At 51.3% G+C, this 23,119-nt stretch overlaps 4 protein-coding genes across 55 annotated transcripts in view; 2 read left to right on the top strand and 2 right to left on the bottom strand.

Moving 5' to 3' along the window:
* PBRM1 (polybromo 1) overlaps positions 1 to 2,982 on the top strand; it is a 153,860-nt gene extending 150,878 nt beyond the window's left edge. For all 49 annotated transcript variants that reach the window (XM_064367191.1, XM_064367185.1, XM_064367168.1 and 46 more), the window contains one exon: positions 138 to 2,982. In XM_064367191.1, the coding sequence (XP_064223261.1) occupies positions 138 to 310 (173 nt within the window). In that variant the 3' untranslated portion in view covers positions 311 to 2,982. The remainder of the gene's footprint in view (positions 1 to 137) is intronic.
* A 4,576-nt stretch (positions 2,983 to 7,558) lies between these two features.
* LOC105722902 (ubiquinol-cytochrome c reductase complex assembly factor 5) lies at positions 7,559 to 10,608 on the bottom strand. Its single transcript, XM_012460685.2, has 2 exons — positions 10,362 to 10,608; positions 7,559 to 7,661 (listed from the first exon to the last, which is right to left on the bottom strand). Exons 1-2 carry the CDS (start codon positions 10,510 to 10,512, stop codon positions 7,600 to 7,602), a joined length of 213 nt encoding a protein of 70 aa, XP_012316108.1. The 5' UTR covers positions 10,513 to 10,608; the 3' UTR covers positions 7,559 to 7,599.
* A 3,144-nt stretch (positions 10,609 to 13,752) lies between these two features.
* Positions 13,753 to 22,976, top strand: NT5DC2 (5'-nucleotidase domain containing 2). The gene is made up of 14 exons (XM_012460684.3): positions 13,753 to 14,079; positions 18,070 to 18,254; positions 18,466 to 18,540; positions 18,688 to 18,743; positions 18,842 to 18,935; positions 19,068 to 19,196; positions 19,306 to 19,366; positions 19,448 to 19,550; positions 19,662 to 19,763; positions 19,977 to 20,058; positions 22,057 to 22,143; positions 22,237 to 22,377; positions 22,459 to 22,523; positions 22,609 to 22,976. Exons 1-14 carry the CDS (start codon positions 13,866 to 13,868, stop codon positions 22,868 to 22,870), a joined length of 1,656 nt encoding a protein of 551 aa, XP_012316107.2. The 5' UTR covers positions 13,753 to 13,865; the 3' UTR covers positions 22,871 to 22,976.
* The window catches only part of STAB1 (stabilin 1), a 29,748-nt gene continuing 29,491 nt past the window's right edge, over positions 22,863 to 23,119 (bottom strand). For all 4 annotated transcript variants that reach the window (XM_012460683.3, XM_012460681.2, XM_021671620.2 and 1 more), the window contains one exon: positions 22,863 to 23,050. In XM_012460683.3, the coding sequence (XP_012316106.1) occupies positions 22,994 to 23,050 (57 nt within the window). In that variant the 3' untranslated portion in view covers positions 22,863 to 22,993. The remainder of the gene's footprint in view (positions 23,051 to 23,119) is intronic.

The following is a 23,119-nucleotide window of genomic DNA, read 5'->3' as shown; positions in this document are numbered from 1 at the left end:
ATTCTGCAGTTAAAATTCATAATATTTAATAAATATTAAATATTTTGTGTTTCAGTAAGTCTGTCAGACCTTAGAACTGAGGGAAATTTTGTCAACTTAAAATTCCATTTTCTATCTCTCTGTACTTTAATTTTCAGCTCGAAGACGTGATGTCCATTTGTCAAAAGAACAGGAGAGCCGCCTACCCTCTCACTGGCTGAAAAGCAAAGGGGCCCACACCACCATGGCAGATGCCCTCTGGCGCCTTCGAGATTTGATGCTCCGGGACACCCTCAACATTCGCCAAGCATACAACCTAGAAAATGTTTAATCACATAATTACGTTTCTTTTTTATAGAAGCATAAAGAGTTGTGGAACAGTAGCCATTTTAGTTACTGGGGGTGGGGGGAAAGGAACAAAGGATAATTTTTATTGCATTTTACTGTACATCACAAGGCCATTTTTATATAAGGACACTTTTAATAAGCTATTTCAATTTGTTTTTGTTATATTAAGTTGACTTTATCAAATACACAAAGATTTTTTTGCATATGTTTCCTTCATTTAAAACCAGTTTCATAATTGGTTGTATATGTAGACTTGGAGTTTTATCTTTTTACTTGTTGCCATGGAACTGAAACCATTAGAGGTTTTGTCTTGGCTTGGGGTTTTTGTTTTTTTGGTTTTGGGTTTTTTTTATATATATATATATAAAAGAACAAAATGAAAAAAAAAAGTACACACACACACACACGAGTTTACAGATTAGTTTAAATTGATAATGAAATGTGAAGTTTGTCCTAGTTTACATCTTAGAGAGGGGAGTGTACTTGTGTTTGTTTCATGTGCCTGAATATCTTAAGCCACTTTCTGCAAAAGCTGTTTCTTACAGTTGAAGTGCATTCTTTGAAAGGTGGTTATTTAGGTTTTAAATGTTTGATAGACATGGCACATTTGGTCTGTTAACTCAGAGGCTCACTACAGAAATCTGTAATCAGTGCTGTGCATCTGTCTGCAGATAATGTGCCTCCTGCACACCAGGAGGGGAAAAAGCACCTTTTCTTGTGCTGAATTAGGCACCTATGAGGTAGACGATGGTGTCAGTGATTTTTGCAGAACATGTGCACAACCCTGAGGTATATTTAGTCTGGGCAGGTACGTTTAAGGGTATTTTGATCTATTTATAATGAATTCACAATGTATGCCTATAAATATCAGATGATTTAAAAATTTTAACCTGTTACATTGAACAACATTGAAGTTCATCTTGAAGAAAGCATTAAGGTATGCATGGAGGTGATTTATTTTTAAACTTAACACCTAACCTAACTTGGGGAACTGAATGTGTAACTAGATATGAGCTGTGTAAGAAGCATAATTGTGAATGAGTAGATTGCTTTCATATACAAATATGTTTTAGTATTATTTCCTCATTATCAGATGTGTTTTTTTCTAAGTTTCAACGTTGTTGTAATTCTCAACCAGAAATTTAATACTTTCTAAAAATTTTTAAAATTTAGCTTGTGCTTTTGAATTGCAGAAGGGAATCATAATTTAATAAAATGCTCATTAGAAGGACCATTACAGATCCCAGACACTTGGGTTTGGTGACCCTCTTTCTTATATGACCCTAGAATAAACATTTGAAGGCAGCATAAGATGGCAGACAGTAGGAACACTGTTTCACTTGGCGGCATGTTTTTGAAACCTGCTTTATTGTAACTGGGTGGTTGCCATTGTAGCAGAGCTTCCACTTCTGTTTATAAGCTGAGAGTCACTCTCAGAGGATGCTTTTTTCCTTTTAATCTGCTATGAATCAATACCCAGATGTTTAATTACTGTACTTATTAAATCATGAGGGCAAAAGAGTATAGAATGGAAAAAAGTCTCTTGTATCTAGATACTTTAAATACAGGGCCCTTTAACTTAATTGCCTTTAGTCAACCACTGGATTTCAATTTGCATCAAGTATTTTAAATAATTTTGAATTTTGAAAAATGTATTGCAGTAGTGTGTCAGTACCTTATTGTTAAACTGAGTCAGATAAATCTTCAGTTCCTGGTTATTTGGGCAGTTGAATCATCATGGACTGTATAATGCAATCAGATTATTTTGTTTCTAGACATCCTTGAATTACACCAAAGAACATGAAATTTAGTTGTGGTAAATTATTTATTTATTTCATGCATTCATTTTATTTCCCTTTAAGGTCTGGATGAGACTTCTTTGGGGAGCCTCTCAAAAAAAAACTCTTCACTGGGGGCCACGTGGGTCATTAGAAACCTCCAGGCTCCTTCCCAGTGCCTAGAGGTGCTGTAGGAAACAGAGATCCAGCCAGGGGCTTCCCTAAGGCAGTGCAGCGCTGGCCCAGGGCATCACTAGACAGGCCCTAATTAAGTTAAAAAAAAAAAAGCCTATGTATTTATTTTAGAATCATGTCTTTCTGTATATTAACTTGGAGGATATCCATTAATATTTAGGATATAAGATTTGAGGTCAGCCATCTTCAAAAAAGAAAAACCAAAAAAAAAAAAATTCTGACTTAAAGTACAAGTAAACTATACATCTTTTTTTCCATAAGTTTTAGGAACTAGTAATGTGGCTTAGAAAGTATAATGGACTAAATGTTTTCAAAATGTAAGTTCCTGTGGAGAATTGTTTATATTGCGGGTGGGGGGACGGAGGGGAAACTATAGGTTTAAATAGTATGTTTGTCAGCCAACTGATTTAAAAGGCCTTTAACTGTTTTATTTTTAAACGCACTCTTCCCTTCCTATGAGGAAGAATTGAGGGGGGCACTTATTTCTGTAAAATCCCCAAATTGGTGTTGATGACTTTTGAGCTTGAATGTTTTCAGACCTGATTAAAACTTGGTTTATTCTAATTTCTGTATCATATCATCTGAGGTTTATGTGGTAACTAGTCTTATAACATGTATGTATCATTTTTTGTTGTTCATCTAAAGCTTTTTAATCCAAATAAATATGGAGTTTGCAAAGTGATTTGGATTAACCAGGTTTGGTTGTTCTGTTAAAGTTGTGTCAGATGTTAGTTTCAAGCAGATTTAACTCCTGCAAGCCCTGATCTCATGCTGACACGGATGTGGCTGCCAATTTAAGAGAATAAAGCTCCACAGGTGGAAAAGAAAGGCAGTGTCCAGACCCCTGGTTCAGGGCTCAGGCCGCATTAACAGCCAAATGTACTCAGACTGCAGCCTGAAGTGCCCCACACCACACCTCAGGCTGGCAGTCAAGGAATTCCTAACATGTCCCAGCAAGGGCAGAAATACAGGTTGAAGTTAAAATTGGAGAGAGTACTGAGGGCGGAAAGTATCATAAAGCAGTGTAGCCCACTTCAGATAGATTTTCTATGGCCAGAAGAAACAGGTGGCCCAGGTATCTTTAACATCTTTATGAGCTCTTAAAACATGACCACGCTTTTAGTAGAAAGTGTTGGTAAAATCAACCAAACTGTTTTCCTCTAATATCACTTTGCAAATCCCTGCGGTTCTGTTCTCCTGAATTTAGGATAGTAGTACTGGCATCTGTGCCCCTGAGCATATTTTGAATAATCAGTTGCTGTATAGCTAGACATCCCATCTGAACACTGAGCAAATACTGCTATTACTCTGTTCCTTTCTTCTTCTTCTTCCTCCTTTTAGGCAAAACATCAGTCTGTCGCCCAGGCTGGAAATGCAGTGGTGCGATCTCGGCTCACTGCAGCCTCCACCTCCCAGATTCAAGCAATTCTTATGCCACAGCCACCTGAGTAGCTGGGACTACAGGCATGTGCCATCATACCTGACTAATTTTTGTATTTTAGTAGAGACAGGGTTTCTCTATATTGACCAGGCTGGTTTAGAACTCCTGGCCTCAAGTGATCCGCTGCCTCAATCAAAAGTGCTAGGATTATAGGTTTGAGCCACCACACCTGGCCTACTCTGTTCCTTTTTAGCCTGGAAGTATGCTAGGTCAGCTAAATGAAAGTTCAGAATTAAACAAATTAATGGACTGTCCTTTTTCCCTGTTTTAGCTATTTCATGGTATTTATGTCTTGCATATTGCACATAAAGGAGACAAACCAGATTTAATACACTCATGAAGATGAAGCACTGATATGCTTTACTAGGGAGATAAGTTACTTTGGAAAACACAAGGTCCAAGAGCTTTTTTTTTTTGAGACAGAGTCTCACTCTGTCGCCAGGCTGGCGTGCAGTGGTGCGAGCTCAGCAACCTCCGCCTCCTGGATTCAAAGGATTATCCTGCCTCAGGTTCCTGAGTAGCTGGGACTACAGGCACGCACCACCATGCCCAGCTAATTTTTGCTTTAGTAGAGACAAGGTTTTACCATGTTGGCCAGGATGGTCTTGATTTCTTCACCTCGTGATCCGCCCACCTTGGCCTCCCGAAGTGCTGGGATTACGGCGTGAGCCACTGCACCAGGCCCAAGAGTATATATTTTTTTAAAGAGTTAATTCAGTGTGAAAAATTTAAACACATGCAAAAAAGGGAGATTAAGTATTACATCAAGGATTTAGGTAAGACTTCCAAAATAGAACTGCTAGATAAACACAAATAACTCATTTATTAGGTGGTTTTTTGTCTTTTGTTTTTTGCTGTAATACTCTTGTACCATTTTTAGGTACTTTCTCTATCAATTCAGATGATAAAGTAACACTCCAAAGCCCATGTTCTTTCCCCAACACCGTGGAGGTGGAGTTGTAGCAATAAATGCTAATTAGGTTTTCAGCATTCTAAAATCAGTGCTGTAGTTTTTCAAATTTATTAAAATTTTATGCTCTGTAGTTTATAGTTGGTGGCACTGCAGTTCTTTTTTCTTTTTTTTTTTTTTTTGGAGACAGGGTCTCACTCCATTGCCCAGGCTAGAGTGCAGTCTCGACCTCCCAGCTTAGGTGATTCTCCCACCTCAGCCTCTCAAATAGCTGTGACTACAGGTGCACACCACCATGCCTGGCTAATTTTTTGTACTTTTTGTAGATACTGGGTTTTGCCTTGTTGCCCAGGCTGGTCTCAAACTCCTGGGCTCAAGCAGTCCTCCCACCTCAGCCTCCCAAAGTGCTGGGATTATAGACATGAGCCACCACTCCTGGCTTTAAGTTCCCATAAGTAGGATAGAGTCATATTCCTAGTAGGAGAGTTAAAAATATTTTTGAGGGAAAATTCTTTACCTTAGCTGGGCACAGTGGCTCATGCCTGTAATCCCAACACTTTGGTAGGCCAAGGTGGGAGGACTACTTGAGCCCAAGATTTTGAGACCAGCCTGGTCAACATAGCAAGTTCCTGTGTCTACAAAAACATCAAAAATTAGCCAGGCATGGTAGCTGGCTAGTCCCAGCTATAGGAGGTTAGGAAGGAGGATCACTTGAGCTCAAGAGTTCGAGGCTGCAGTGAACTATAATCAGGCCACTGAACTCCAGCCTGGGTGACAGTGAAACCCTATCTCAAAAAAAAAGTTTACATCTTGGTTAACAGATGAGTTCTCACTCACAGCATCCAAACTAATGTGCTCTGAAAACCTGTCTTCCATTGAATACAGTCATTGCTTTGGTAGTCTGCCTGCCTAAAGTCAGAAGTTGTCCAGTCTTTCTTTTTTCTTTTAATAGAGATGGAGTCTGTGTTGCCCAGGCTGGCCTTGAACTCCGTGCCTCAAGCAGTCCTCCTACCTGAGCCTCCCAAAGTGCTTGACTTACAGGTGTGAGCCACCATGCCTGATAATCATTTTCAAAGTCTGTTGTCTTTCAATAAATTAACATTCTAATGGAAAGAAGAAAAAGAAATGGAGAGGAAAGCCCTAGGGAAAGCTAACATGAAATTCAGTCTAATGGTTCTCGGTGGGGTGGAAGCAGGGGGATGGGCCAGGGAATGAACCCACAGCAGGCACAGAAGTTAGCCAGTGGTTTTATTAGTGTTTACTATTATTCTTTGTAAAAGGTATGACATATTCTCTACATGTGTCAACTATTAAACTCCTAAAACAAGGTGGGTGAGGGCAAACATATAGAATATGGCCATGTAATTGAGAGAATTATATATTTTATACAGCAGTCAAGTCACTAATAATGGTTCATCAGGTTTACCAGGAATCCTAGATGACACAACTGGGCATGAGAATACGATGAACCACCGTCCCCTCCCTGGTGGTGGTATAGGTCATTACTGGCCTTTCACATTCAAGCCATCTTGCAGCCGTGACTCAGGGCTTGCTGTACTGTAGTGTAGGTAGTGCTTTAATGAGATCTGCGCAGTTAATGGTTCTTTACTGAATTGGTTCTAATGTAAGTGGACTAAAATTAAAAGAAAAATCTCTAGAAAAAATTAGAGGAGACAACGTTTGTGGCAGAGATCATTAACTTGAGGATACCCTATGACCATAAGCATCAACTTTATTCTCATGCAATAGTTAGAAACTATTCTGAAACTTAGTTTTTAGTATGTACATATTTTCTTGCTTGAAATGATGTTGGATGTGGTTACCCAAGCATGGAAAGGTGTCTGCTTTTTCTTTTTTCTCTTTTTTTTGAGACAGAGTCTTGCTCTGTCGCTAGGCTGGAGTGCAGTTGTGTGATCTCAGCTCAATGCAACCTCCACCACCTCCCGGGTTCAAGCAATTCCCCTGCCTTAGCCTCCTGGGTAGCTGAGACTACAGGCATGCACCACCATGCCCAGCTAATTTTTGGTATTTTTGGTAGAGACAGGGTTTCACCATGTTGGCCAGGATGGTTTCGAACTCCTGACCTTGTGGATCCACCCACCTTGGCCTCCCAAAGTGCTGGGATTACAGGTGTGAGCTACCATGCCCGGCCACTGTCTGCTTTTTCTACCAGGCTGATCCAAACTTACACTGGGTCAAATTGCCAAATCACTCAGTAGACTGAGCCTCTGATTTAGGTCAAGTCTGGGATTGCTTTACACTGTGTAGGTTCACTTTCTCAGAGAAGGAGCAACTGTTTCTAGCAGCTGAATGGAAGAACAGCATCTTCATCACAGAGTGGTGTGAAACCTGTTGCCCATGGTCCTCATGAAGGTCCAGCCCTTGTAGTTTAGTGGAGCCAAGCAAGGGAGGGGCTTATTTCTGTTCACAAGACTACTAGCATAAGAAATGTACAGTCAGCAATTTCTACCACCCTAGCAAAAAGTTTATAATCTAGTAGCTGGCAGAAATGTAACCTGCATAATGATCCTGGTTTAAATGACCTTGCATTGGAGAATGTGTCCATAATTTAATTTGAATTCTGCAAAACAGTAAATAAGGTAAATAAAGTTATCATTAGTTGCCTAAAAACAAAGTTGCCTAAAACAAACAATTCAGGCTGCACTGAAAAGCATCCTGACTGATCCTTGAATTGTTTAAGAACTATTTCATGGACTTGATTCATTGAGTAAGTGTTTTAGGAGGAAATAATCTTCCCACAAGTGCTGTCCAGCAGTGACTTGGGAAGTATTCAAGCAGAGACAGAACTATAAAAATTCTTTGCAAGGACAGTTACTGTAATATTGTACAGCTGCTAAAGGACAAGCTGTGTCAAAACGAGATCTGAAAAGGCGCTGAAACCACTAGTAAAAATTCATATTGACTTTATTAACTGCTGAAGTTCAGTCTCATTCATCTTCCAGCCTTCTCTGATATTGTCTTTCTGAGGCTTTTCTACGGTAGACATCATCTGTATCAAACAAAAAATTGCTTAGATTTTTAAGAAACATATTTAAAATTAAAACACTCAATCTGAGTAATTTAACCAATAGTCTAGGTCTGCCACTTATTTCTGAATCTCAGCATTAATGTTTAACTCAATGCCAAAATAAATTTAAAGCAAAACTTGAGCTAGATGAGGACTACGTTAATGGAGTTCTAGACCTAAATAGGGTAAAAGTGGGTGTCTTGAAAGATAGAATCATGTCTTAGCACATCTCTTAGTGTTTTAAGATTTCCCTCACTTCCTTCTCCCCATAATTTCAATTCTGTGCTCTGAAGTCATCCGTCTTAACTAAAACCTGGCTTCTCAAGGGCACTTCTTGCCTCTTGGCTCTCTGCTGGCTCCCTCTCCCACACCCAGAAACCTTCAGGTGCAGAGGGTAGATCAGTTTCCTTGTTCCAGCCGCTGCTTTGCCAGACCTTTGATTCTCAACCTTCGTGTAAACAATCTTCTTCCTGGCCGGGTGCAGTGGCTCACCCCTGTAATCCCAGCACTTTGAGAGGCTGAGGTGGGCAGATCACAAGGTCAGGAGTTTGAGACCAGCTTGGCCAATGTGGTGAAACCCCGTCTCTATTAAAAATACAAAAATTTGCCGAGCGCCGTGGCTCACGCCTATAATCCCAGCACTTTAGGAGGCCGAGGCGGGTGGATCACTAGGTCAAGAGATCGAGACCATCCTGGTCAACATGGTGAAACCGCATCTCTACTAAAAATACAAAAAATTAGCTGGGCATGGTGGTGCATGCCTGTAGTCCCAGCTACTCGGGAGGCTAAGGCAGGAGAATTGCTTGAACCCAGGAGGCGGAGGTTGCAGTGACCCGAGATCGTGCCATTGCACTCCAGCCTGGGTTAACAAGAGCGAAACTCTCTGTCTCAAAAAAAAAAGAAAAAAAAAATACAAAAATTTGGGGCCGGGCGCAGTGGCTTATGCCTGTAATCCCAGCACTTTGGGAGGCCAAGGTGGGCAGATCACAAGGTCAGGAGATCGAGACCATCCTGGCTAACATGGTGAAACCCTGTCTCTTAAAAAAACTGCCAGGCGTAGTGGCCTGCGCCTATAGTCCCAGCTACTCGGGAGGCTAAGGCAGCAGAATCGCTTAAACCCGGGAGGTGGAGGTTGCAGTGACCCAAGATTGCACCACTGCACTCCAGCCTGGGCAACAGAGCAAGCCTCTGTCTAAAAAAAAAAAAAAAAAACTTCATGGCTTATGCCATTTATCTGCCACCATCTTTCTTTGGCACCTGCTGTCCCTCATGCCCCTTCGTCACTGAAAGTGCTGGCCTTTAGCTCAGGTTCCTTTGCCCCTGTCCTGTGCCTTCCCCAAATACCACTATTACCCATGGGGATGAAGCTCCAGTCCCCTTCACCTTCAACACTTCCCACTCTGTTCATCTGCTTCAGTCCCTCAAACACACAGCATACTCTCCACAAGTGCTCCTACCACTGCCATGGAGAGCCTTTCAATTCCACACACCTTCCCCTCATCTGGCTGACACCTACTCAGTCTTGAGGTCCTACTTTACTTGGTAGCTGCTTCCGGAAGCCTTCCTGCACCATGTAGTCCAGTTGATGCTCCCACCAGAGACTCCTGTGTTCCTCCCACTTCTTCCTCTCAGCACTGATCACTCTGTGTGCTAACTGTCTTTATCATCTTCTTTCCCATTAGAGCTCTTCTGGAGTGAGGGATACCTCTGCCCTGTTCATTATGGCCCCTCAAGAATGCTCATTAAGTATCAATGAATGGATGAACAGAAGGACTAAGGATCTTTAGGAATCACTAATGTAACATTTCTTTAAAATGTGGGTTGGAAATTCACGAGTGATATTGTTTCAGGAGAGGGGCAAAGCAGAAAGGGCCAAGGGGATAGGGAAGTCCTCCTGAAAGGAACTGACCTGTCCAAAGTTAATGGTCAGTAATGCGTTACCCCCTTGTTTTTTTGAGATGGAGTCTCACTCTCACCTAGGCTGGAGTGCAATGACGCAATCTCAGCTCACTGCAACATCTGCCCCCTGGGTTCAAGTGATCCTGCCTCAGCCTCCCGATTAGCTGGGATTACAGGTGCCCGCCACCACGCCCAGCTAATTTTTCGTATTTTTAATAGAGACAGGTTTTTTCTATTTTGGCGAGGCTGGTCTCAAACTCTTGACCTCATGATCCGCCCGCCTTGGCCTCTCAAAGTGTTGGGATTACAGGCGTGAGCCACTGCGCCCGGCGCATTATCACTGTCTTTACAGTGCTGATCATCTGGACCCACACCAAAGACCTGATGCCAATGACTGCCCTGTAAAGACAATGGTAATTAGCAAAGCCAGGCAGAACAGCTTCCTCCAGAGTTTGGACAGAAGAGTCCAAAAAGAACTAGCCAGTTAGGAGTTTCCCTGAACCTTCAGATCCACCCCCTTTTACAATTGTCGTGAGCAAGTCTGTTCCTTAGGCCCAAACGATGTCACCGGCAGGGGTGAAGGGCAGGACTGGAGGCACGTGACCTCTCTACTAAGTGCAGGGAAGGTCGCAAAGCTGGCCGCCCTGACTGCCAAGCAATGGGACTGCACTTGCCCAGCGCTCTGAGTGCAATGCGCGGTCTGTAATCTGAGAATACTCCCCAGAAAAACGGATCCCTGCCGCCTCGTGCCTTCCTGAAAGAGACTGCTACCCCCTCACTTACAGAAAGTCTCCTGGCCCACGCGTATGTTAATCATGATCCACTCCATCGTCCCTCCCAGGACAAAAAAGAAGGGCAGGAACCGGTAGATGCCGAATCGCCGCTTCCCGGGCACCCGCTGCAGAATCCGTCTCACCTGGGCCTTGGGGAACATGCTCGAACGAGGTCGTGGAGAGGGATACGGCGGAACCAAGCACTGGACTGCCCGGACGCAGCCGAGGCCGCCCCACGCGTTCTCGCCGTGTACGGCGGCCTGGGCTACTAGCGAGCGCCGCCCTCCGCCACTGTCTGGTACGCGCACCAGTGCCGGAGCTGGGCGGCGACCTTCGAAAGCGAGGCGGAGCCGCCAATCAGAGTACTGCAGGGCGCGCGTGCTCCGTGTGGCCGAGCAGGGCCTGAAGCAGCCGGCGCAGGCGCCTCAGCTCTGGAGGTGGGGCGGCCCAAAAGGGAGGGGCAGCCCACGTGGCGTCGGCCCGGCTCCGCCTCCTGGCCTCCCCAGTGCGGGAGAGTTTAAGAGACTACCCCCTACTCTGCCAACGCCATTTTTATTCCTAACATCTTGATAGAAGTGATGACCCTCTCTCATGGACTCAGTATGTACAGCACCATATTCCAAATTGCAGTTATTCACTGACTTGCGTTTATTTCGGAGACGTGATTGGTGTCTAGACTTCTAAAGTAACAATTTGATATGGAGTGTTGAACGCTGAACTTTATCGATTATCACAGCAAAAATCTAAGTAAGCGCTGCGTGAGATCCCCAAAATTAACAAAAGCTACCTTGTATGGGGCACTGACCTTTCCACAGGCACCTGTAGGTGCTTTAGTCACAATAATCGCAGAAAAGCACGATAATTAAAGAGCACAAGCTCTGTTGTCAAATCACATCCCTGCTCTACAGCTGCTCCCTTAACCCATGTGTGCCTCAATTCTCTAAGTGGTAAAATGGAGGCCTTCCTTGCTCTGATGCTGTGAGGATTTAGTGCGGTAATATAAATGATGCACTGAACACAGTCCTGGAGCATAGTAACTGATTAACATTAGTTATAATATTCATTATAATGATGATAATGATTGGTAGCGCCCTTGCTCTTCACATGTATTCCCGAACATGTTTTTTTGTTTTGTTTTGTTTTGTTTTGTTTTGTTTTTGAGACAGAGTTTCGCTCTTGTTACCCAGGCTGGAGTGCAATGGCGCAATCTCGGCTCACCGCAACCTCCGCCCCTGGGTTCAGGCAATTCTCCTGCCTCAGCCTCCTGAGCAACTGGGATTACAGGCACGCGCCACCATGCCCAGCTAATTTTTTGTATTAGTAGAGACGGGGTTTCACCATGTTGACCAGGATGGTCTCGATCTCTTGACCTCGTGATCCACCCGCCTCGGCCTCCCAAAGTGCTGGGATTACAGGCGTGAGCCACCGCGCCCGGCCCTTTTGTTTGTTTTTTAAGACAGGATCTCACTCTGTTATCCAGGCTGGAGTGCAGTGGCGCGATCTCAGCTCACTACAACCTCCTCCTCCCAGGCTCAAGCCATCCTCCCACTTCAGCCCCCCTAGTAGCTAGGACTACAGGCGCACACCACCACATCCAGCTAATTTTTTAATTTTTTTGTAGAGACGGGGGATTGTCCAGGCTGGTCTCAAACTCCTGAGCCCAAGAGATCCTCCTGCCTTGGCCTCCCAAAGTGCTGTGATTCCAGGCGTGAGCCACCGCGCTCAGTCTGAACGTGTATTCTTTACATGTATTCTCTTAACTGAAAATTTGAGAGACTATGCCAGGTAGAAGCAGGGCTCTGGCTTAAGAAACTTCACTTGTCATTGCGTCCTCTCATGCTGCTGTGCTTGCTGAAGATAACTGAAAGGGGCAGTCATCCCATTACGTAGAGATAAGATAACAACTGCAGGAACAGCTTTGAGAAGGGAGACAACTATTAGACAATCTAAGGAAGGTAAATGAAAACTTAGAAACAATGAGACGATTTGGCGATATGGACACAAAATATACGAAAGCAGACTGGAGGAGAAAGCAAGCAGGGCCCCAGAAAGGGTCATAGGGCCAGCAGTGAGCAGCCTGAGCTGCCGCCCATACAACCGGCTTTGGAGAGCCAGTCAGGAAGCCTCTTTCTCCTCCAGGTCGACTCCATCCAAGCAGGCACACACACACAGGCGTGATGCTTGCTCCCATTTCTCCAGGTGGTTTTGACGGCTGGACTGCAGGCATCCCCTCTCCTGGAGGAGGTTCATGTGTGGCCAGATTCCCAGCACACCCACTAGCTCACTGGGGCTCTGGGGGCACCACCACCCTCGAGCGCATCCTATGGCCTCATTCTTTACCAGTTTCCGGGCCATGGACTGCCACACTGTAGGTCTTCAATCAAGGTTCAGTGGAGTTTCGAATATACACACACCCTGAAAGCCAGCGAGGCCACCTGAGGAAACAACGGGTGCCCAGCTGGCTGGCTCCCCTCCGACCTGGGCCACGGGTGCTGGGTCCTCCTCCTCCGGACCCGGCGCACAACCTGGTATGCGTGTGGGCTCAGAATACGGATCTGAGCAAAAGAAATGCGAGTGGAGAGGGGTTCTGAACAGGAAAGAGGAATTTCATTGGAAAGCCTGACAACATAGCTAGAAAATACCGCAGCATCTCACGAGGGTCCTGCATTGGGAAACGGGGAGTTGGCAGGTCGGTGCAGCCAATTACCGCGGTCAGAACCAAGTGGGCACAGTGACCGCGGCCCATAGCCCTGTAGCACACGGCCCAGTCACCTGGTTGAGTTAGAAGGGGTCACCCTAGTGGGAGAAGAGTCTGCCTTCGTGGACATCGGCTGCCCTGCGGGCCCCTTGGTCTCCCCCAGCGTGGGCCTGGCACCGGGGAGCGCAGGAAGACCTCTTTATTTGTTAGATTAGTGAGTGATCTGGCCCGGGCTCTGGTCAATGGGCAGTCAGTCCAAGCCCGGATTCGGGGGACCAGGACCCCGGGAAAGGAGGGCACAAGGACTAGGGGGAGGGGCTGAGGATCTGGGGTCAGAAGCATCCAGAGGCGCAGGGAAGCGGGCGGACCCGGGAGCGGAGAGGAAGGCAGAGGACCAGTGTCGGGGGAGATCCGCCTCTCTCCGGCTGTCTCCTCTTGGCGCCTCGGCCGTCCGGAGCCTCTCAGGGACGGCCGCTCTTAGGCCCTCTGACTTCCAGGGCTGGGGTCGGAGAAAGGCGCCGCCATCGCCAGCGTGACGCCCGAAGGGGGGCGCAAAGTCCTCCAGGGCCGCGCCGGAGACTGGGGGAGGGGGCTGGGAAGCCCGTCCCTCCCCGCCCCGCCCCGCCCCGCCGGGTCCGGGGCCTCCCGCCCCCCGGCCCGAGGGGCGCGCCCATTGGCAGGCCGGGCTCCGCGCGCCGCACCCATTGGCCGGCCGCGGTGAGGAGCACGAGGCCACCGTGGCGGGCGCGCAGTCGGAGGGCGGCGGGCAGTGGGAGGGCTGAGGGCAGCGCGGGCTGCGGGCGGCGCGCGGTGGGCATGGCGGGTGTGGGGCTGCGGGCGGCCGCTCGACGCTGGCTACTATGCGGAGGCCACGGCGGGCCGCGAGCCTCCTCGTCCTCGCCCTCCTGCCCTGGCTGCGGCCCCCCAGGTCCCAGCGCCCCCTGCCCGAGCGCCCCGGCACCCGCCGGCGGCGCCGACCTCAGCGCGCACCTATGGGCTCGTTATCAGGACATGCGGAGACTGGTGCACGGTGGGTGAGCCGGGGCGGGACGTGCGCCGGGGTGTCTTCGCGTGGACGGACGGACGGAGCCCAAGGGCCGGGCGGCTTTTCGCGAGAGGCTTCTGCCGGTCATCCCGGGGGCCTCTGGGGCGCCTCGACGCCCGGGGGCGGGCGGGAGGTTGGGGCTTCTAGAGCGGCTGTCGGAGTGCTGGGCCCCCGCTGTCTTCCTTCGGCGTCCCTCCCGCCGTCAGGCTGCGGCAGAAACTCCCCCAACCCCTTGTTCTCGGCGCGCTCTTAGTTGGGGCAGGAGAGTGCTGTGGACAAAGCCAGCGAGCGGCGCTGGGCAGAACTGGCTCCTAGGGACGGCCGGACCAAAGGGGACAACCGGCTGGACTTTCCAGACACACTTCGATGTCGCCCAAGAGGTCCGGCCCCCTCTCAGCTCGGGAAGCGAAGGCTGGGAGGAACCAAGTCACCCCCGCCCCCTGGAGCTCAGACCAAGGCTGCACAGGGCACTTAACCTCCCTGCCTGCTCCCTCCCTCTGAGAAATGGCTTGGGGAGGCTGAGTTCCCTTCTCGGAGAGGGCCGGCCGGGGCGCACTAGTGAGGCCCCAGAGCTGAGAGTGCTGGACATCGGCCCGCTTTTCTCCTTGGGTCTAGTGGGGCCCTGCTTCTGGAGCAGACCGATGTGGGTTGTCACCCTATCACTGACCAGCTGGGTGGCCCCCTGCAAGCCTCACTCTCTCTCAGACATGAAACGGGGGCCTCTTTGTCCCAGGGTTGGGTGATGACTGGAACCAGGCCAAGTGGGGGCAGGGGAGCTTCCGGAGGAACCCTCAGGGGTGACATGGCTTTCATTGCCTGAAAAGACAAAATTGGCCCTGTCTGGAAGATTCCAGCTGGCTAGACGGGGGCTTTCACTCCGACTTTGTAGGGTGGTGGAGACTCACTTCTTGACAAGTGAAGGCAGGATGGTAAAGACCACTGAGGAATGGTCATTTTGAAGCCTTGGGCATCTGTCCACCCTCGAAGTTCTGGGTTGAGTTTGTGTCTGTGGAGGGGCGGCCTAGCGGTATTTAAGAAGTCTTTGCTCTGGGCCTGGAGAAGACCCTCTGAGTGGCCTGAGAAGCCAGCCTTGGAGGTTTCAGGGAGGAGCATGGGGATCTACTGGACATTGACCTCCTGGGCCTGCCTGCACCTTTGGAGCTTCACAGCCCTCTAAGCTCCTCGTCATGCAAGGAGCAAAGTCATTTCCACTGAGATCCCATGGTGGCCACCAACCTGAGCCAGCTTCACCCCTCTGGGCACCAGGGTTCGCTTTGGGCTAATGCCCATGGGCTGAGAGCAGCACAGCAGGTCCCCCAGCCCCCACCCACCTGGTCTCAGTGTGCTGACATTGGGCGGCTAGGCTGAGGGGGCACAGTGATTAACGCAGGTGGGGTAACTTGAATGGTGATCAGCCCCGGTGCCGTTACTGGGTGGTTTGGAGCAAGTGATTTCATCTCCCTGAGCCCCTGTTTCTTCCTCTGGATGATGGGGGAATGAGTGGGACTGCTTCACAGGATTGGAGTGAGGATTGAGGATAGAGGTTCTTAGACAACCCTCTAAGGCATCCACAAGTGTCGTGGTTGCTAGAGAGCAGTTGGCCCTGGAACCTGGAGCCATGGGCAGGTGTGGGAGCTGGGGCTGAGGAGAAAGGAGGGCAAGAGCTGGACATGCTGGGTGGGGCACACCCTCAGCTGGCCCCCACACCACCACCACCTGTGGAAGGGAGCAGGCCACTGTTGCCCTGGAGCTAAGGTTTTCCTAGTCCAGAAATCAGGCCAGGCCCTGTGGCTGTTTACCCATCCTGCTTTGTTCTTGGGAGGACTGTCTGCCCCTTGGCCCCTGGGATTATCCTTAAGGGCAGATGTGAAGGCCTGGACCTAGCCAGGACTCTGTGTCAGCAAGAGGCTGTACTGGGAAGATCACCAAGAGTCACAACCACAGTTGGTACCCATGAACTGAGGGCCATGGGGAGGACAAGGCCTAGGGTCCTCATGACACCAGGACCCTGTGCCTTGAAGGGCAGCTCAGAAGCAGTTCCCTAAAGGGCTGCAGCTGACAGTGTTACTTGTATCCACGTGAAGATTCCTGTCTTCACCCATGGATCTGTGGAGCAGCCGCTCTGTGCTGGCCTGGGAAACCAGCCACACCTGATCCCCCACCCACACCCTGAACTTGGCTCCAAAGGAAAGGGGTGGGGATGGAGCCCTGTGTTCCCAGGGTGCGTAAAGCACATCAGTGAGGTGTCTGACTTGAGTACAGCCACTGCCAGGCACACTGTGGGGCTCCCCTGGCCCTCTGGCCTGGCAGCTTCTGCTTTGTGATTGGGACTGGGGTTGTGGCTGAGACAGGGATCCCCTGGAGGCTTAGAGCTGGGGCCCCTGCAAGGCAGTGCCCTGTGTACCTAGTCCTGCCTGCTCCCTTCTCCCTGCAGCCCCTGCTCCTGGAGGGACACTGGGAAATTGGCGACAAGATGCTCAAGAGCTCAGGAAGCATATCACCCATTTAATCCTGTATATGTGCAGGTGCAGAGTGGGATTGCTGCACAGAGCAGCACCTTCCTTATGACCCTTTTAGTAATTCTATAGGTTGGTACAATTTTTTTTTTAATGTTTGCAGAGACAGGGTATTGCTATATAGCCTAGGGTCTTGAACTGCTGGGCTTCAAGCAATCCTCTCACCTTAACCTCCTGAGTAGCTAGGACTATAGGCATGAGCCACCATGCCCCACTTCATACAATTTTTCCTACCCTTTTAGAAAAAAGGAAACTGAGTCCCAAGAGGTGAGGTGATGTTACTGAAGTCACAGCCGTGAGAGGGAGGGCCTGGTCTTCCTGGCTGACTTCATTGCACACGGCCTTCCCAGTGCATCTTCTTTCCCTTCCACTTTCCCCATTGTACAGATAGGGAAACCAGGCAGGTAACATGGGGCCCCTCAGCCTCATCTGCTTCCTTGGGACCCAGAGCCCATGCTGCACAGTGACCTGCTCAGCTCCCTGCTGTCGGCCTCAAAGCCACTGCAGCCTCCTGGGAGCAGCAAGGGACTTGGGGTGGCCATGACCACATCCCCAGAAGGAGCAGCCTGGATAATGGCCCAGAACCTGACATCACGTCCTGCATGTTGTAATTACCAATGTTCCCTGGCTAGAGCCAGCAAATGTCATTATATGGGCTGTTGGGCAGCTGAAATCTGATTAGAGAGGCCTCACTCTCCTGGGACTGTGGGAGGTTCGCAGAGCTGGCAGCCTGACAGCAGAGGGGCTCCCCATCCTACCAGTGTTCCTGAGCTCCAGTCCCAGCTCTGGGCAGGGTAGAAAGTCAGCATCCATGGCCTTAGCCCCCTAGTCTGGCCATACAGAGCCAGCCATTCTGGGTTGGAGTCCTCAGTGCCTACATGCTATCCTCAAACATAAAAACCCCAGGGAGGCTGCGAGATGAGGCCAGAGGGCAGGACAGCGCAGCGCAGCGCAGAGGAGCTGAGGGTAGCTGAGAGGAGCAAAAGAGCCGTTGGATTGTAGGGGGCCAAACAGTGGTGCTCCTGCATGGGTGTTGAGCCAGTGGGAGGATTTGCACTATAGAGCATCCCAAAAGCAGCTATTCTGGAGCTAGGCAGTGAGGAGTTGAGTGACTGCTGCCAGGGTTCTAGCACGGCCCTGTGTCTGATGGGGCTAGGTGGTGAGAGCCTGGAGTAGTCATGGGCTCAGTGCACCTGGTGGGCTGCAGGGGATAATATAATGCAGGCAGGTGTAACCATGGGGAGGAGCGCCAGCCATGGGCCCTGCCCACTGCCAACTCCACCTTACCCTAACCTTGTGACCCTGGGCCTGTTTGACCATCGGAAGTACTGGAATAAGAGCTGCCATTGCGGGTGTTTCTGAGGCTCACAGGGCTGGGCCCCCACAGCATCCCCAGGAGCCATAACTGCTACAGTGCTCATCATCCCCATCACTGCCTCCCTGCATCTCCTTCCACTAGACCTCCTGCCCCCTGAGGTCTGCAGTCTCCTGAACCCAGCAGCCATCTATGCCAACAACGAGATCAGCCTACGTGACGTTGAGGTCTATGGCTTTGACTATGACTACACCCTGGCCCAGTATGCAGACACATTGCACCCCGAGATCTTCAGTGCAGCCTGCGACATCCTGATTGAGCACTACAAGGTGAGAGGGGTCCTTGCCACCAACACACCCAGGGCCTGGAGGCTGGCAGGACCCACCTTGGCCTAAGCTTAGGGCTGAGTCATGGGGCTCCCCTGGCCCTCGGGCCCAGCGGCTGCCCTGGACAAGTGGCTGGATGACCCATTGGGGTGGCCACCCAGCCAGCAGGTCTGGCAGTGCTATCGGCTTAGGCCCGGCCCTTTTCCTCCAACAGTACCCAGAGGGGATTCGGAAATATGACTACAACCCGAGCTTTGCCATCCGTGGCCTCCACTATGACATTCCAAAGGTGAGTGGCAGGACCTGTATAGGGGCTCCCTCCTTGGCCTCCTCTTGGTACGGTCATTACCCCTCATCACCATCCAGCTGGGGTTCTGACATGGACTGAAAGAGGCTGGCTTGGGGCGTGGTGAAACTGAATCCCCGGCACCCCCAGAGCCTCCTGATGAAGATTGACGCCTACCACTACGTGCAGTTGGGGACAGCCTACAGGTCAGTTGGCTCTGCCCTGCCCCCAGCCCTGCCCCACCCTACTCTGCTGCCTGGGCTCAGGACTGCCTTGGACTGATGGTGTCTGTGGGTCTGCTCAGGGGCCTCCAGCCTGTGCCAGATGAGGAGGTGATTGAGCTATATGGGGGCACCCAGCACATCCCGCTGTACCAGACAAGCGGCTTCTACGGCAAGGTACTCCAGCAGCAGCCAGCCCGCCCCATAGGCCATGCCCATGTCCCAGGGCAGATTTGGGGCCTTCATCTCCAGCACTGAAGGGGGTGGGGCCCCAAAGGGTGGCTGAGACCATGTTCCTCCCGCCGCCAGGGTCCCTCCATTAAGCAGTTCATGGACATCTTCTCGCTGCCAGAGATGGCTCTGCTGTCCTGTGTGGTGGACTACTTCCTGGGCCACGGCCTGGAGTTTGACCAAGCGCACCTCTACAAGGACGTGACGGTGAGGATGCCAGGCCTGCCCTCAGATGGCAGGGACGGCTAAGTCCAGCCACAGTGGGTCAGGTCTGCCTGGGCCCTGCTGCACCTTCACTATTCTCCACTGCCCCCAGGACGCCATCCGAGACGTGCATGTGAAGGGCCTCATGTACCAGTGGATCGAGCAGGACATGGGTAAGGGTGGGCGGAAGCCCCGCCATGGCCGGCCTGAGCAGGTGGCAAGGCTGGCCCTCACAGTCCCGTCTGCCCCATTAGAAAAGTACATCCTGAGAGGGGACGAGACGTTTGCCGTCCTGAGCCGCCTGGTGGCCCATGGGAAACAGCTGTTCCTCATCACCAACAGTCCTTTCAGCTTCGTGTGAGTCCAGCCTCCTGTGGACGGAGGGACAGCAGGGCCAGGGCCCTGGGTGGGGAGGGTAGGCACAGAGCCGCCCTCAGACCACTTGCCACCTGAACCTCCTCCGCACAGAGACAAGGGGATGCGGCACATGGTGGGTCCCGATTGGCGCCAGCTTTTCGATGTGATCATCGTCCAGGCGGACAAGCCCAGCTTCTTCACTGACCGGCGCAAGTATGGGCCTGGGGGGTGTCGCAGGGCCAGGCAGGGGAATAAAGCAGGAGGCCAACGTGGCCCTTGCCCATTGCCAGTATGCTTGGGGTGAGGACACCCCCTTGCTGGCGTGGGTCCACTTGAGCAGGTGGGCCTTTACAGAGGAGGGATGAGGGTTGCCCAGCCTGTGGCCCTGCCACAGATTAGAAGTCAGGCCCTTTACCTGCACCCCAGGCCTTTTAGAAAACTCGACGAGAAGGGCTCGCTTCAGTGGGACCGGATCACCCGCCTGGAAAAGGGCAAGATCTATCGGCAGGTGAGGGCCGTCTGGGGAGAGCAGCACGTGGTGGGGCACAGGGCTTAACCGGGCCCCCAGGTTGTGCAGAGGCAGCCTCTGAGGAAGCAGCACAGCTCCTCAGCCCTAAGCAGCCTCATGCCATGGGGCTGGAGCCAGGGACTCCCAGGGAATGGCCAGCAGGGAGCAGGTCTGGGTGGCATCAAGAGCTTGACCTCTGGGTCAAGCTGCTTGGTTCTGAATTCCAACTCCACTACTCAGCACAGGGAGCCTGGGCTGGTTGCCTGACCTCTGTGCCTTGCTTCCCTTGTCTGCAAAAGAGGTGTAATACTCTACTGAAGCTGTGGTATAAAGCCCTCAGGATGGCAAGTGGGCCAGGCACAGAGGCTCAAGCCTTTAATCCCAGCAGTTTGGGAGGCTGAGGCGGCAGGTTAGTTTCTTGAGCTCAGGAGTTTGAGACTAGCCTGGCTAACATGGCGAAACTCCATCTCTACTAAAAATATAAAAAGTTAGTGGGGCATGGTAGCATGCACCTGTGGCCCCAGCTATTCCAGACTCTGAGGTGGGAGGATCACTTGAGCCCAGGAGTTCAAGGCTGCAGTGAGCTTTGGGCACACTGCTGCACTCTAGCTTGGGCAATGATGCAAGACCTTGTCTTCAAAAGACAAGAATGGTCAGAAATCGTGAAATGCCTGATGAATGGTGTCATTTGTTGGGGCTGAGCACTCTCTGCTGCAGCCAGAACAAGTCTGGTTGGGGGCAGCTCATTGGGTGCTCTAGGGAAACTCTTCCTTCCCACCTGACTAGGAAAATGAGAGGGACTGGTGCTGGGGGGATTGGGTGTCGATGAGCAGACAGTGATTAAGGTTTAGCCCTGGCTGAAATGTGGAAATCCTGGCTGAGCTGGGCTTCTTCAGGCTAGGGGTTCTAAAGGCCTTGGGGCTGAGGGAGGGAGAAGCCAGCAGCTAGCCAGGGGACAGTGTGGGGGTGGCCAATAATACCCAGGCCTGGCTTGCAGGAAACGCTCCCACCCTCTCAGCCCAGCCCACTGCTCCACCTCCCACCCTGCTGCACCCAAACTCTCCACGGCCCTCAGGCTCAGGTGTGTCACCTCAGCTCTGAGGGCACTGCTCTCCCTGGCCTTGGCATCTGGCCCCAGCTGAAGAGAGTCATGCACCTTTGTGGGAAATGCATGACTTTCTTCCCCAGCAGCTTTCAGGCGGTTCTTTATGCCCAATATTCTGAAGCTGCCTTACTCTGTGTGTTGGATTTTGCCTGTCACTAAGAGTCTCTTAGACTCCTGCCCCTTGAGATTTTTTTCTCTTGGTCCAGGGCCTGCCTGGGCCTCTGACACTCCACTTGAACTTATTTTAGCAATTCGCTTCTCGCACACCACCTGTTTCCCCAGCACTTCCACTTCTGAGGCTTTGGATGCACAGACTGCTCTGAACTGTGCTTCCTGGATATAAATTCCTCTCACTTTTGGGGTGTGGACTCCTTCCCTGGTGGCTGTAGCCTGAGCACTGGTCTGGTGATTCCTGCTCTGGGCCCCTCAGTTTCTGCTGCCCTGTGAGCTTCCCCAGTTACGTGTGGGCCTGGCTAAGTGTCTCCAAATTTCTACGGCTCCAAGACAGTGGTGGCCCTGGTGAGGTCTGCCATTGTTCTGCTGGGTCCCTTTGCGCTGAGGCAGGGGAAGCCAGCAAGGAGTTCAGGGCTGTGAAGCCTTCCCTACAGTTATTTTCTTATAAACAAACAGGGTCTCAATCCCTAGCCTGGCATATGTATGAGACCACAGGGAGCACCCCTCGCGGCATGGGTAACACATCAGGCCTACAGGGCACCTCCCTGTGGCAGGCAGATTCCCCTTCCCAAGTAGGAGGGGAAAGGGCCCGGGGAGGGAGCAGCGAGGCCACGGGAAAGGGCAGCCAGCATCCGGCTGGGGGCTGGGTCTGGGATTCGGGAGGGAGGACTGGTGGAGGACAAGGCGCTTGGCTCAGCAGGTTCCCCTCCTCTCCCCAGGGAAACCTGTTTGACTTCCTACGCTTGACGGAATGGCGTGGCCCCCGCGTGCTCTACTTCGGGGACCACCTCTATAGTGACCTGGCGGTGAGGGAAGCAGGGCTGGGCTGCAGGCGGGGAGGACCAGGAACACTCCCCACCAACTGGTGCTCAGCCCAGTTCCACTGCCCCACCCACCAGGATCTCATGCTGCGGCATGGCTGGCGCACGGGCGCCATCATCCCCGAGCTGGAGCGCGAGATCCGCATCATCAACACGGAGCAGTATATGCACTCACTGACGTGGCAGCAGGCACTCACAGGGCTGCTGGAGCGCATGCAGGTGCAGGCCGGGGTGGCTGTGGGAGGGCCAGGACTGTAGCCTCCTGGGTGCACACGCCCATCGCACACCTGGTGTCCCCAGACCTATCAGGATGCGGAGTCAAGGCAGGTGCTGGCTGCCTGGATGAAAGAGCGGCAGGAACTGAGGTGAGCATGTGGGGCCAGGGCAGGCATCCCGGCCAAGCCGCCACCCTGGGCCCACCCCTCGAGTGCACCCTGTCTCCCTCACCAGATGCATCACCAAGGCCCTGTTCAACGCACAGTTCGGCAGCATCTTCCGCACCTTCCACAACCCCACCTACTTCTCGAGGCGCCTCGTGCGCTTCTCTGACCTCTACATGGCCTCCCTCAGCTGCCTGCTCAACTACCGCGTGGACTTCACCTTCTACCCGCGCCGCACACCCCTGCAGCATGAGGCCCCGCTCTGGATGGACCAGCTCTGCACCGGCTGCATGAAGACCCCCTTCCTCGGCGACATGGCTCACATCCGCTGAGGGTACCTTTATTGTCCCAGACAGGCTCCCCGCCCTTCCTGCCCCATCTACCCAGGGCATCCACCCAGACAAGCAATAAAAATGGTCTCCCTGCGTGTGCCTCTGCTTTCGGCCCCAGCCTCGTCACTTGACTGTGAGGATCCTCTGGGTGTCAGGGAAATCTTCCTCCAAGAGTGAGTCCTAGGAGAGCACAGCTGTTGGTGGTGGGCGTGACCAGGGCCTGGACCCATCCCGCATCCGCCACACTTC

This window comes from Aotus nancymaae, unplaced genomic scaffold, assembly GCF_030222135.1.
Source record: "Aotus nancymaae isolate 86718 unplaced genomic scaffold, 86718_ANA_hifiasm-v0.15.2.pri h1tg000067l, whole genome shotgun sequence".
In the NCBI taxonomy this organism is placed as follows: Eukaryota; Metazoa; Chordata; class Mammalia; order Primates; family Aotidae; genus Aotus; species Aotus nancymaae.
The sequence above is the reverse complement of the archived record's forward strand: the minus strand, read 5'-3'. Positions and strand labels throughout refer to the sequence as shown.